The sequence below is a fragment of the Zea mays genome, chromosome 9 (genome assembly GCF_902167145.1).
Source record: "Zea mays cultivar B73 chromosome 9, Zm-B73-REFERENCE-NAM-5.0, whole genome shotgun sequence".
Taxonomy (NCBI): Eukaryota; Viridiplantae; Streptophyta; class Magnoliopsida; order Poales; family Poaceae; genus Zea; species Zea mays.
This window is the reverse complement of record NC_050104.1, coordinates 102,017,363-102,029,232: the sequence shown is the minus strand read 5'-3', so window position 1 is coordinate 102,029,232 and position 11,870 is coordinate 102,017,363. Positions and strand designations below refer to the sequence as shown.

At 50.4% G+C, this 11,870-nt stretch overlaps 2 protein-coding genes across 2 annotated transcripts; one reads left to right on the top strand and one right to left on the bottom strand.

Annotated features, from left to right (window-relative positions):
• The first annotated feature begins 2,926 nt into the window (after positions 1-2,926).
• On the top strand, positions 2,927-4,992 carry LOC100281535 (HT1 protein kinase). Its single transcript, NM_001154453.1, is given in 2 exon segments — positions 2,927-4,394; positions 4,494-4,992. Coding segments are annotated over 2 exon segments (1,191 nt in total). The 5' UTR covers positions 2,927-3,458; the 3' UTR covers positions 4,749-4,992.
• Positions 4,953-10,217, bottom strand: LOC100191259 (uncharacterized). The gene is made up of 3 exons (NM_001136693.1): positions 9,631-10,217; positions 5,452-5,941; positions 4,953-5,366 (listed from the first exon to the last, which is right to left on the bottom strand). The coding sequence occupies exons 1-3, from the start codon at positions 10,051-10,053 to the stop codon at positions 5,170-5,172; spliced, it is 1,110 nt and encodes a 369-aa protein (NP_001130165.1). The 5' UTR covers positions 10,054-10,217; the 3' UTR covers positions 4,953-5,169.
• Between the last annotated feature and the right edge of the window lie 1,653 nt (positions 10,218-11,870).

Genomic DNA, 11,870 nt, shown 5'->3' with positions numbered 1-11,870 from the left:
TGTCCCCACTCCGATGCGGCTTGTGGGAAGAAGATTTTTCCTTCTTCTCTTTGTGGTGAGAAGAAGATTTCTTCTCCTTCCCTTTGTTGGAGGAGCTCTTCTTCTTCTCCCTCCTCTTGGTGCGAGATTCTTCCGATGAAGTGCTCCCGTGGCTTGTAGTGGGCTTTTCGCCGGTCTCCATCTCCTTCTTGGCGTGATCTCCCGACATCACTTCGAGCGGTTAGGCTCTAATGAAGCACCGGGCTTTGATACCAATTGATAGTCACCTAGAGGGGGGGTGAATAGGGCGAAACTGAAATTTACAAATATAAACACAACTACAAGCCGGGTTAGCGTTAGAAATAGAAATGAGTCCGCGAGAGAGGGTGCAAAATAAATCGCAATCAAATAACGAGTGTGACACGTGGATTTGTTTTATCGAGGTTCGGTTCTCGCAAACCTACTCCCCGTTGAGGAGGCCACAAAGGCCGGGTCTCTTTCAACCCTTCCCTCTCTCAAACGGTCCCTCGGACCGAGTGAGCTTTCTCTTCTCAATCAAACGGGAACAAACTTCCCCGCAAGGATCACCACACAATTGGTGTCTCTTGCCTTGGTTACAATTGAGTTGATCGCAAGAAAGATTGAAAGAAAGCACGATTGCAAAAGCCAAGCGACAAGAGCGACAAATAACACACGGATCACTTTCTCTCTCAAGTCACTAATCACTAATGATCTCTTTTCTCGATTGTGAAACTTGGAGAGATGGAGGCTTTTAATGTGTCTTGGAATGGATTGCTAGCTCTTGTATTGAATGTTGAAGGTTGGAATGCTTGGATGTATTGAATGGAGGTGGTTGGGGTTGTATTTATAGCCACCAACCACTTCCTAGCCGTTGGGCCATTCTGCTGAGCGCGGACGGTCCGCGAGCCAGGTCCGGACGGTCCGCCCCTGTAGATCAACGGCTGAAAATGCAACGGTCAGCAGTAACGGCTATATCAACGGCTATATTGCATTTAATGCGTCGTCAGATGTCAGACAGAGCCAGTCGCGGACGGTCCGGTCGTGCACCCCGGACGGTCCGCGAGGCCCCCTATAATTCATTTCTCTGAACCCGTTACCTTCGGGTTTTTCGGTTTCTTACCGACCGGACGGTCCGCGCCTGAGGCCGGACGGTCCGCGCGAGGGCTCGGACGGTCTTTGCTTTTCCTCCGGACAGTCCGTAATGGAAACTTGTATTTTTGCATTGGTTCTGTCCGAGAGTCATTCTAGTGTTGCGGACGGTCCGCCGCAAGGGCCCGGACGGTCCGCGCTTGGCCTGTTTTTCCAAAAAGCTTCTCCTGTCCGGAATAATCTACGGTATTCCGGACAGTCGATTTAGTATAGTTATAGATGAACTTTTGGCACCTGTAGAACATATAATCTAGAGCAAACTAGTTAGTCCAATTGTTTGTGTTGGGCGATTCAACCACCAAAACTATTTAGGAACTAGGTGTAAGCCTAATTCCCTTTCAGGGTACCCGCGACCCGATACCCGATGGGTATTTACTCCATTAGGGTATGTATGTGGGCTAAATATTCTACCCGTGGGTCTGTTATTGGGCAAAAATCTTCACCCAATGGGTAAATGGGTATTAGAACGTTTCGCCTTCACCCATACCTGTTAACCCATGGGTATAAAATACCCAATATAAACTTAGCCCAAGCATGAACTTGGACTTTAGCCATCCATCTTTTTTACTATTTAACAACCTTTTAGACCATAATGTTATAGAAGGCTTAACGATAATTTAATGAACATGTAATGGAACATGTAATGTGTTATGTAGTACTATCCTAGTGTTACTACTTTATCCAATTATCTTTGGTGTGTTGAATGGATGGTTAAATGATGCTAGAAAATTTTGTAATGGTATTTATATGGATATACTTGACATTTGTATAGTATAATATTTTGATAGATGTTTAATTTTTGTAGGTACGGGTGACCCGATGGGTGACCCATACCCACATGGGTATGGGTATGGGGATAAATCCATACCCACCAGTGTATATGGGTGACCCGGTGAGGTTATTTTTATGTCGTGATTATGAGTATGGAGTAGTAATACCCGGTAGGTATTTATCCATTGCCATCTCTAGTTTCGACCTGTTCTTCGATTTGAAATGATGGCATTCAAGTCAAACTCAAGATCTGAGTCTCTGTACTGTGAAAGATTGACAATTGTTGTCCTGTTCTTTTCCAGTGAATACCAGGGATGCTGCATTGCTACTGGTCATCGTGTTGCCCAGAGAGAATTTTAGGCCAAGAATCCATGCCAAACTAATGGTTTGGTTACTTTTTTTGCTGGGCCACATGTCACAGGGTACAAAAGTCCATATCAGTGTGTTGGGCTAGATTCGAGCCTTCGAAACCGACCCAGAACAAAGATGTTCGTTCGGCCCTTGAAATAGCCATTTGGCGTTTGCCTCCACCTTTCCCGTCTCGTCTTCCCCCTTGGCCAGAAATGGCGAGATATGACAGTATGACGCATTCGCTGATGCCATACCATCGACGGCGCGTCGTCCATCCTTGCCACAGAACGAACTCCATGCCGACCGGTGAAAGCGCAAGTGCCGCAACTATACGTCGAGAGAGATAGAGAGAGAGAGATCGCCGCATCTGCTTGCCGTGCCTTTTCCGACGCATTGTGCTTAGCGTGATAGCGTCTTGCCTGCAGGTCATGTCATCCCAAGCTTTTCCCTTTTTTTGCCGTTTTTTCCATTGCAGAGATCTTTTTCCTCAGCACTTTGTTTTTCCGCTGGAGATATCTCTCTCTGTTCTCATCTGCCGCGTAGCTGGGGGCGATCACCGATCAGATGGGAAGCAGATGAGAAGTTGAGAACTAGGCGCTGGAAGACGCCGAAAAGGTGCGGCCTTTTCTGAACTGCATCTTCACGAGACATCCTTGAGCACCTTTACTCTCTCCTCCGGCATATCCCCACGCTCTGGACTCTGGAGTCAACTACACCAGCGCTTGCGGCTTGCTCCTCAAGGGTGCGGGAGAGGACTCGAGGAGGAAGAAGGACACCGTCTCCTCCTCGTGCCTTTATCCGCTTTCGTGCCGTCTGCATCCTCCAAGAAGCTAGCTAGCAGCGCGGGCAGCAGCTGGGTACGCATGTTTTGTGGATAGGGTAGCTACCCCGCAGTACACAGGGTTGTTATCTATCTGGGAGTTGCTTGCATGGGCGTGGGAGTTTGGGATCTTGGTTAGCTTATGCGTGGTGAAGATACTTTGCTTTAATTTGGGGTGTGAAGACCTGTAATTAAGCATCGTGAGTGTGGTGGTGACGGCGGCGGCGCAGCGAGCAATGCCACTGGCGGTGGCGCGGCCGTCGTCTGGCGTGTCGCGACGCCATCGGTCGTGCTGGTAGTGCAGCGGTACCGTCGCCGGCATGCCGCGCGCGACGTCGCGCAACGAGTCTTGATCCTGGCGCCCCACATGCTGTCTTGCTTCCGGCTGCCGCGGCCGATCGGCGGCGGGGACGTGGACCAGCAGGCCGCGGCGGTGTCCCCACGTCGGGGCCCGTCCCTGCCGTTCGCGGCGTCCCCCTCGACGTCGGGGCGCGGGAGGAGCCCGTGGCCGCCGCCAGAGGCGGACGACATGGAGAAGAAGCGGTGGGACAGCATGGAGTCGTGGTCCATGCTGCTGGACACGGTGCTGTGCGAAGGGTCGTCCCGGCCGGACAGCAGCGGGCGGCGGGAGGAATGGATGGCCGACCTGTCGCAGCTCTTCATCGGCAACAAGTTCGCGGCGGGCGCCAACAGCCGCATCTACCGCGGCATCTACAAGCAGCGCGCCGTGGCCGTGAAGATGGTGCGCATCCCGGAGCGCGACGAGGCCCAGCGCGCCGTGCTGGAGGAGCAGTTCAACTCCGAGGTGGCCTTCCTCTCCCGCCTCTACCACCCCAACATCGTGCAGTTCATCGCGGCGTGCAAGAAGCCGCCGGTGTACTGCATCATCACGGAGTACATGTCCCAGGGGACGCTGCGGATGTACCTGAACAAGAAGGACCCTCACTCGCTGTCGCCGGAGACGATCCTGAAGCTGGCGCTGGACATCTCGCGGGGCATGGAGTACCTGCACGCGCAGGGCGTGATCCACCGGGACCTCAAGTCCCAGAACCTGCTGCTCAACGACGAGATGCGCGTCAAGGTGGCCGACTTCGGCACCTCCTGCCTGGAGACCAAGTGCCAGGCCACCAAGGGCAACAAGGGCACCTACCGCTGGATGGCGCCGGAGATGACCAAGGAGAAGCCCTACACCCGCAAGGTGGACGTGTACAGCTTCGGCATCGTGCTCTGGGAGCTCACCACCTGCCTGCTCCCGTTCCAGGGGATGACGCCCGTGCAGGCCGCGTACGCCGCATCGGAGAAGGTTGGGTTCTGTTGCTTCGTTTCGTTTCCTTCTCTTCATGCAAGCAGGCCGCGTACTGCTAATTCTTTGCTGAACTGAATTCTTCTTCTTCGTCGTCAGAACCTGCGCCCGCCGCTGTCGAGCTCGTGCCCGCCGGTGCTCAACAGCCTGATCAAGAAGTGCTGGTCGGCGAACCCGGCGCGGCGGCCGGAATTCAGCTACATTGTGTCGGTGCTGGAGAAGTACGACCACTGCGTGAAGGAGGGGATGCCGACGATGATGGCGCACCAGGAGCTCAGGCTCTGGCGCTCCTTCGCCAAGATCTTCAGGATGGGCTGCATCACCAACAACTTGTCCAGAACGGTGAATGCGTGATCCATCTCCGGCGCCATCCGTAACTGAACTGTTGCATTGCAGCTGCTTGTTTCTCTCTGCTCTGCTTGTTTAATCAATCACTCCACCAAGAGCCTAGGAACTACTACTAGCAGTATATACTACATCCATCGATCTCTCTGTCACAAACAAATGGCATAAAAGACGTCCGGCTCCGGCCGGAACCAATTGTAACTCGCGTCAAATGTGTAAATTTTATCTCCCTTATGAGCATTTAAGCCCAAAAGAATCGTGAATCCATCGATCGACGCATCGAGACAGGCACAGCAACCATATACTACTACATACATCACATCGAATGCTAGCTATGCTATACACACGGAGACGAATTAGCAGCAACAATTTTGACTGTGGAGTGTGGACTAAACGTAGCCACACTGAGCTCTAGGGCGCATCATCAGCATCACAGCAGGAGCTGGTCGTAGCACAGGTCCAGCGTCTTCTTGGCGAAGAACTGGTTCACCTTCTGGGTGGGGTGGAAGGAGTCCCAGAAGAAGTACCTGTCCGCGTCGTCGCATGTGTCGGGGCTCTTCTCGTTGCACAGGTACGACATCTCCACCTTCCCCGTGGCGCAGCACCCCTCCTCCACGTTCTCCAGCCCTGCCAGTCGTCCATCCAGGCCAGGTCAGATCAGGTGGCATGGCATTGCAATTGCCAACTCCTGGAGGGACACTCAGTCACGTACCCAGCGTGGAAGGGTCGGTGATGAGGTCCAGCATGTTCTGGTACACGTCGATGTAGGCGACCCTCAGCCCCGGCCGCGCCGCCGTGAGCCGGCGGAGCATGTCGAGCACCTTGGCGTTGTAGTCCCGGGCCACCTGGTTGTACTCCTCGACGCAGCCGCCGCGGAGCGTGTTGAGCGTGCGCTCCAGGGGCAGGCAGCCGATGGGGCTGAGCCCCGCGAAGGCGACCCGCCGCGCGCCCAGCCGGTGGATCTCGCCCAGGAACCACTCCGCCTGCGCCACCAGGAAGTCCTCGAACTCGCCCACCGTGAACTCCGCGAACCGCCCCGTCACCAGCAGGAAGTAGTTCTCCAGGAAGTCGTTGGTGCCGACGCTCACCACGTACAGCGCGTCGGAGACGATGCGACGGGCACCGGCGAGCCCCACGTGTCGCCGGAGCCGCCGCTTGTACTCCTTGAAGTACTCCACCTCCTTCCACAGCGGGATCACTGACTTCACGGCCGCTCGCAGTCGCAGGGAAAGAAGACCAGACAGATTTTGTGTAGCAGTCAGCTAGCAGCCTCAACCATGATCGGCGCAGTGCAAGTAATTAAGATCAGAACTAAAATTCATTGCACGGATGCATAGCAGGTGTGCCTCTGGCAGGGGTCCTGATCTGTGCACACTGCACAGTGTACATGACGATCGTCCTCTGTGGTAGATCGTAGATGGCTAGATTCAGAGGTTGAATGCACCCCCACGACGCTCGCTCAGGGAACAGGACTCGTGCGTTTTTATTACCCATTTAATTCACGCTCAGTTCTCGTGGGCTGTGGCTAACGTGCCACAGCACGCCACTAGCACCAACACTATAAAACACAGTAATGTTTTAGGCACGACAATATCAGATACGGATAATTGTGGTGTGCCATGTCTATAATTAAACATGTTCATCCATCGTCTCAGACATGACATATAGGAGCCGTTTGGTTGCCTGACCCAACCCACAACCAGGCCCGTTTCGTACAGTGGCTGAGCGTTTGGTTGCTTGGATGAAGGTTAGGGCCTGTCTCACGCAGTGCAGGATTTTCTTATGAGCCAGGCTCTACTCATGCGGCAAAAATCTTCGTTTCTATGTGGCCAGGCTCGCGCGAGCGCAACAAGCACGTGGATCAGATATGTCAGTGGCTCTGTGAGTGTGAGAAGATGCCTGCATGAAGCTAACCAGACGAAATCTCCGAGCAACCAGGTTTCGTGCATACAATAACCAAACATCGCTCATATGCATGCGCTCAACCTGGCTACTTGGAACTTGGCTGCCCAAGTACAGCTTGGCTCATATAAGAAGGGAACCAAACAGGCCAATAGTGCCTAATCGTGCTGTGTCAATACTATTAACACTAACATGGTAGCACCTAACAGTACTCGTGAGAGCCATACACTATTTCACTTTAAAACATCTTTAAAATTACAGATATAATTTCAAAACATGAATATTCATATTACTAAATTTATCATATTTAAAACGGTAACAAATCACAATTCACAACCATAAGCACAAATCACAATCATGTCCACTATTCAACAGTTGATCTAAGCCATGTCTGCCCTGTGCCAACCACTTAGTCGTGCCGTGCTTGTGTCAGCCCACCGTGCTAGGGCGACGTGCCTTGCTGGCACGAGCACTATATGCATCGGGTCATGTCGTGCCAAAACACTATGAGATGTATCAAGGCTAGTGCGGCCCCATTCAACACGATCCACTGGGACATCTATAGGGTATGTTTGGTTGGACCGTGGCTATGAAAAAAACTGTTGTGAGCTATGAGCTGTGAAAAAAGCTATTATTGGTTGTGAGCTATAAAACGCTACAAATGTTTGATGGAAGTCGCTAAAAGTCACTAAAATATCTCCCATGTATATATTTGCACAGTTTATCCGAAAGACACTATAAGTAGGTCTAGAGATACTTTTAATTTTACACTACGAGAAAGATGGCTTTTGAAAAAAACTGCTTCCTGGTTAGGACCCTTTGATTTAGCTTTCGACTTTTAAGAGAAAAAAGCCAAAGCCAAAAGCCAAACCAAACTTGTGGCGGAGGAGAGAATGTTTCTCTAGAAATGGATCTAGACCAACCAATAAACAAAATTTACTACCGGTGTTTGCTATTGTACTCAATAATTTGAAAGGAAACACCACAACAAATTCCCCAAGTTCCCCACCAACTGCATCTTTAGCAAACCATTGAGGTAGGCTGCTACGGTGGAACTCAACCTATTCATTTGGCTTTAATCCGTATCGGCTTCTACTGCTTATAGAATATTTTTGTCTCTATAAATTGTAGCTACAGCAATTCAAACAACCGGTTTTAATCTGCTTCGATTTAACAGAGCAGCGATGAAATATTAAGATGTTTGGAGTGTGCCTGATTAGATGTCAGGAGGTAACCAATGGGAGGGAGAGAAACACAAAGCCATTTGCTAGCAAAGTTTTTGGAAGATGTGGTATAGCCCGAAAGCAAAGTACGATTTTCAACGATTAGCTTTGAGTTAGGATCCTGTTATAGAGATGAGATATGATAGATCATCCGAATAATATTGTTTATTAATTTTGATTGAGTAAGGGAATATGGGTTATCTAATAATATGAACCGTTGATTTTAATGATGTGTTAAGTCGGAGTTAACGGATTTAGTGGAGGTTGTAGATGTGTGGATGATTTGGTTGGGTAAATTTTGTAAAATTTAGAGTAGTGGATTATATAGTGTGGTAGAGATTAAGAATGTATGTTGTCCTATATATGAATTCCAAGGTGTTTCTTTTTTTAATAAAAAAACTGATAACAATCTGAAGGGGGCACATCGGACTAGTGTATTTCAGTGATGCAGTGTTTTGCTCCACCCGTTGCCCGTCGCCCACCGCGCTGGCTTGTTGGTTGAAGTTTGAAGACCCTTGTATCTTTCTAAATTTCCATTGTTTTATACTCCTACGTTCCAAAAGCATATACTTTTTTTTTGAAATTGATAAGAGAGTTGCCTTTCATATTAAAAAGGGGATGGACGCCCAGAGAAGCTACAAATAATAAATCCCAACAAAAAGCGGAAAAAACATTAAAAACGGAGGCATGATCGCCATGCACCAAAAACACAAAGTTATAGCAGATTGGCTAAATGTTTTACCCCTCCCCGAATCCACCAACGAGCTTCCTCTTTGATCTTTGCCGGTCTGTTTGTCCCTTTTTATTTAAAATTCGCGAGTTTCTCTAACACCAAATCCTCTAAAAGACGAGAATAACGACAGATACTAGAATTCAAGTCAGCTCTTCAGGAGGTGAGAGCATGGGCGGACCTAAGGGAATAGGCTCCGGTCATTTTTGTGTTGCAACTTGCAAGTAGTAAAGACTAGGTTTTGACCATTATATCTCCTGCTAAGCTTAATTTAGATATACTCACTCTAACATTTTAGCGCGTTGTTGTAAGTGTGCTCTCACTCTCATTTCATTCTGTGTCCGTCCCTAGGTGAGAGTACAAGGCATGAACAGAACAGAACACAACCCAGCGGCCAGCGAAGATGGCAACACTGCAGATTAGGTCGCTACAGGTCTGCTAACCAACCGTGCTACGCTGGAGTTCATGACGGGTGGCGCCGTGGCGGCCTGGTGAAAGCACTGCCTGCCTGCAACCATTCGAATCCGACGCACTAAAATCTAAATGCGGAGGTCACCATGCCTTAAACACTGGCCGTAGCGTCCATCGGCCATCCGTAAGGCTCAGGCCGAGCGCCTTCAATTCCGGGAGCTCCAGCTGCAGGGGACCACTGGAGATTTTCTCTGCCGCCTCGACGTCGTCGTCGCGGAAGGCCGGAACGAGCTGACGAAAGGGAAGCTTAACTACTCCGAGCTGCTGTTTGCAGCCCTGCAGGCCTCATGGAATCTTCTCCCTGGCAACTCTTCCTGCCATCTTGGCCTTCTTGCCATGAAATGGTTTTGCTATCTTGAGGTGTGCCGCCAAGCGGATGCATGCACACGGCACACCTCTGGTCTCCCCCTTTGCAGCGCTTTTGCAGCCGTGCAGTGCGCAGGGATATCCGGTCTCTCGACCGAAATGGCAAGGTTGTTTTTTTTTAAAAAAAAACTTTTGGTTAACCATGGCAATTGTGAGTTGCGGCTATGCGAGTGCGGGGTAGCTAGGTCGCGTTGCGTACCAGGACGCCGGCGGTCTTGTTGTCGAGGCCGGTGCCTGCGGAGGCGAAGCAGACGCCGCGGGCGAAGTCCTGGATGCCGTAGGCGGGGTCGAGGTAGGCCGGGACCAGCGGCGGCAGGCCGAGCGCCTCGGAGATGAAGTCCGGCGGCAGGCGCCCGTTGCAGAACCGCCCCGTGGGCTGGGCCCCGCCGGCCATGTCGCGCCCGTACGGCGGGAAGTTGCTCTTCAGGATGGTCCCGATCGCGTTGTTGTTGCCCGTGTCCACCGTCGAGTCCCCGAACACGATCACCGCCGGCACCTTCGGGGTTGGCGCCGATGGACCGGCGCCGGCACCGGTGCAGCCGCAGCAGGACAGGGCGAGCAGGAGGAGCGCCGCCGCCTTCTGCAGCACGCTGGCCCGGCGATGGCCGCGCGGGGACGCCATTGCGGCGGAGCAGCGGAGGAGGCTTGTTTCCTGCCCGCCTGGGGTGCTTGTGCTGGTACGGTTGCAAACCGCGCACGGCTGTGCTCTGCAGACTGCAGCTGCGGCCTGCGGGCGCTGTGTCTAGTGACTGGTGGTGCTCATTAAATAGAGGGCCAAGCGGCGGTTCACGTTTGGTCCTTCCCCGCCGGGCTGACGAGCGCACACTACAAACAAAACCCCAGTGGGGCTTTCAAATTTAGGGCTACTATGGGACCCATATTTTCAAAGTATTTTTATTTTTTTAAATGAAAATTATTTTATTTTTCCTTGGAGAAATAGAAATCTCTTTAGCAAATGAACTTTCCAAACTAGCACTTACGTGAAAAAAATTAGTGGGGCTTTAACATGTATGTGAGGCCTCCTGAACCGGTTTTGGCTTTGGCTCCAACAGTAACCTGACAAAAAATAGCTCTAGACTAAGAGTACTCAAGAGTTGGAGCCACTTTTGGAAGAGATAACCTGACAAAAAATAGCTCTAGACTAAGAGTACTCAAGAGTCGGAGCCACTTTTGGAAGAGAAGCCAGAGTAAAAAAACGTCTCGGCTCCTCCCCACTCCTAGTCTTGCCTCTGTCCCGCTTCCTCTCTCTGCCCCACGCCCTGCCCGAATCCTGCACCCCACTTCCGATATAGTCAGCCCGCTCTCGACATTGCCTCCCCGCCCAGCGCCCGTCGTTGTGGTCCTGCGCCAGCCTTCAACGTCGTATGCTCGCTTGCCCGCCTCCTTGTCTTTATCGGCCTGTGACCGACATTGCTGGCCCAAGCTCAACGTCACCAACCCACGCTTGTCATTGCCTCCCCTCCCAGCGCCCGCCTCTATCACCACCGCAAGTCAGGCTATGGTCATCATTTTTATAATTTTATCGTGGTCATGAATAATTTACGCATTAATTGTCTATACACGCATCAGGTGTTCGTATAAATGGCTATATATGGGCACTATAGACTGTTGGGGGCCTTCTCTGGCCAAAGGTCCTCAAAACATTAAGTTGTCAATTATCTCTAAGTCTATTTCAGGTGTTCCAAATGAATAAGGAAGGCCACCTTCATTTCAAACCTTCATCTCGACAACATAGGTGAAGGGGAAGATAAGAGCTTCGGCTTCATGGTCTGGACTCGAAGCAAGTGGCCTGAATACGAAGAAGGAACCCACCATCACACGTGAAATCGTTTCGGGAATAAATGACGATGCTACCCATAGCAGTTTCTGTAGCTATATATAGGGTTCAAGGTTATAGTTTTAGATTCATATAGAGTTGTATGCCAGGTTGTCCTTATAAATAGATAAACATTGCACGTGCACAGGTCGAGGATTCACGTACTCTTGTGACACCAATCGATTCTACGTCTGAATTTGTATTTACTCATACCTTTGGATCTCTATCTATTGTTAAAGGTATAACTGTATTCATTTGTAACAAGGAATATTTAATACAAGAAACTTGACAGTAATGATTTTCCTTGATTATATTACCTCATCTATTTCTTTTAAAATTATAATTATAATATTCTTCCCCCTTCAATCTTTTTCTCAATCGGAGATAGATTGAAGGGAGGAAGGTCCCATGTTTTTTTATTACGTTGCCTTGTCTTGATCTGCCTCAGGAATCAAAACAAGTGACCAACATTGGTGCCCACCTCCGATGAATTCACGATCTCGACGAAGAGCATGGCAAGTTTTGGCACTTTGTCACGAACTTCAAGGTAGCTTATCCTCCTGATCATGGGAGGATCAAGATTTGAGCCCAACAACAAAAATAGAAGAGAGAAGCTCAAAGAA

Coding starts and splice junctions, on each gene's coding strand:
- LOC100191259 (NM_001136693.1), bottom strand. CDS start 10,053: ATGGCGTCCCCGCGCGGCCATCGCCGGGCCAGCGTGCTGCAGAAGGCG. Junction 5,942..9,630: donor ACAAGACCGCCGGCGTCCTG/GTACGCAACGCG, acceptor GCGGCCGTGAAG/TCAGTGATCCCGCTGTGGAA. Junction 5,367..5,451: donor CACCGACCCTTCCACGCTGG/GTACGTGACTGA, acceptor GACGACTGGCAG/GGCTGGAGAACGTGGAGGAG.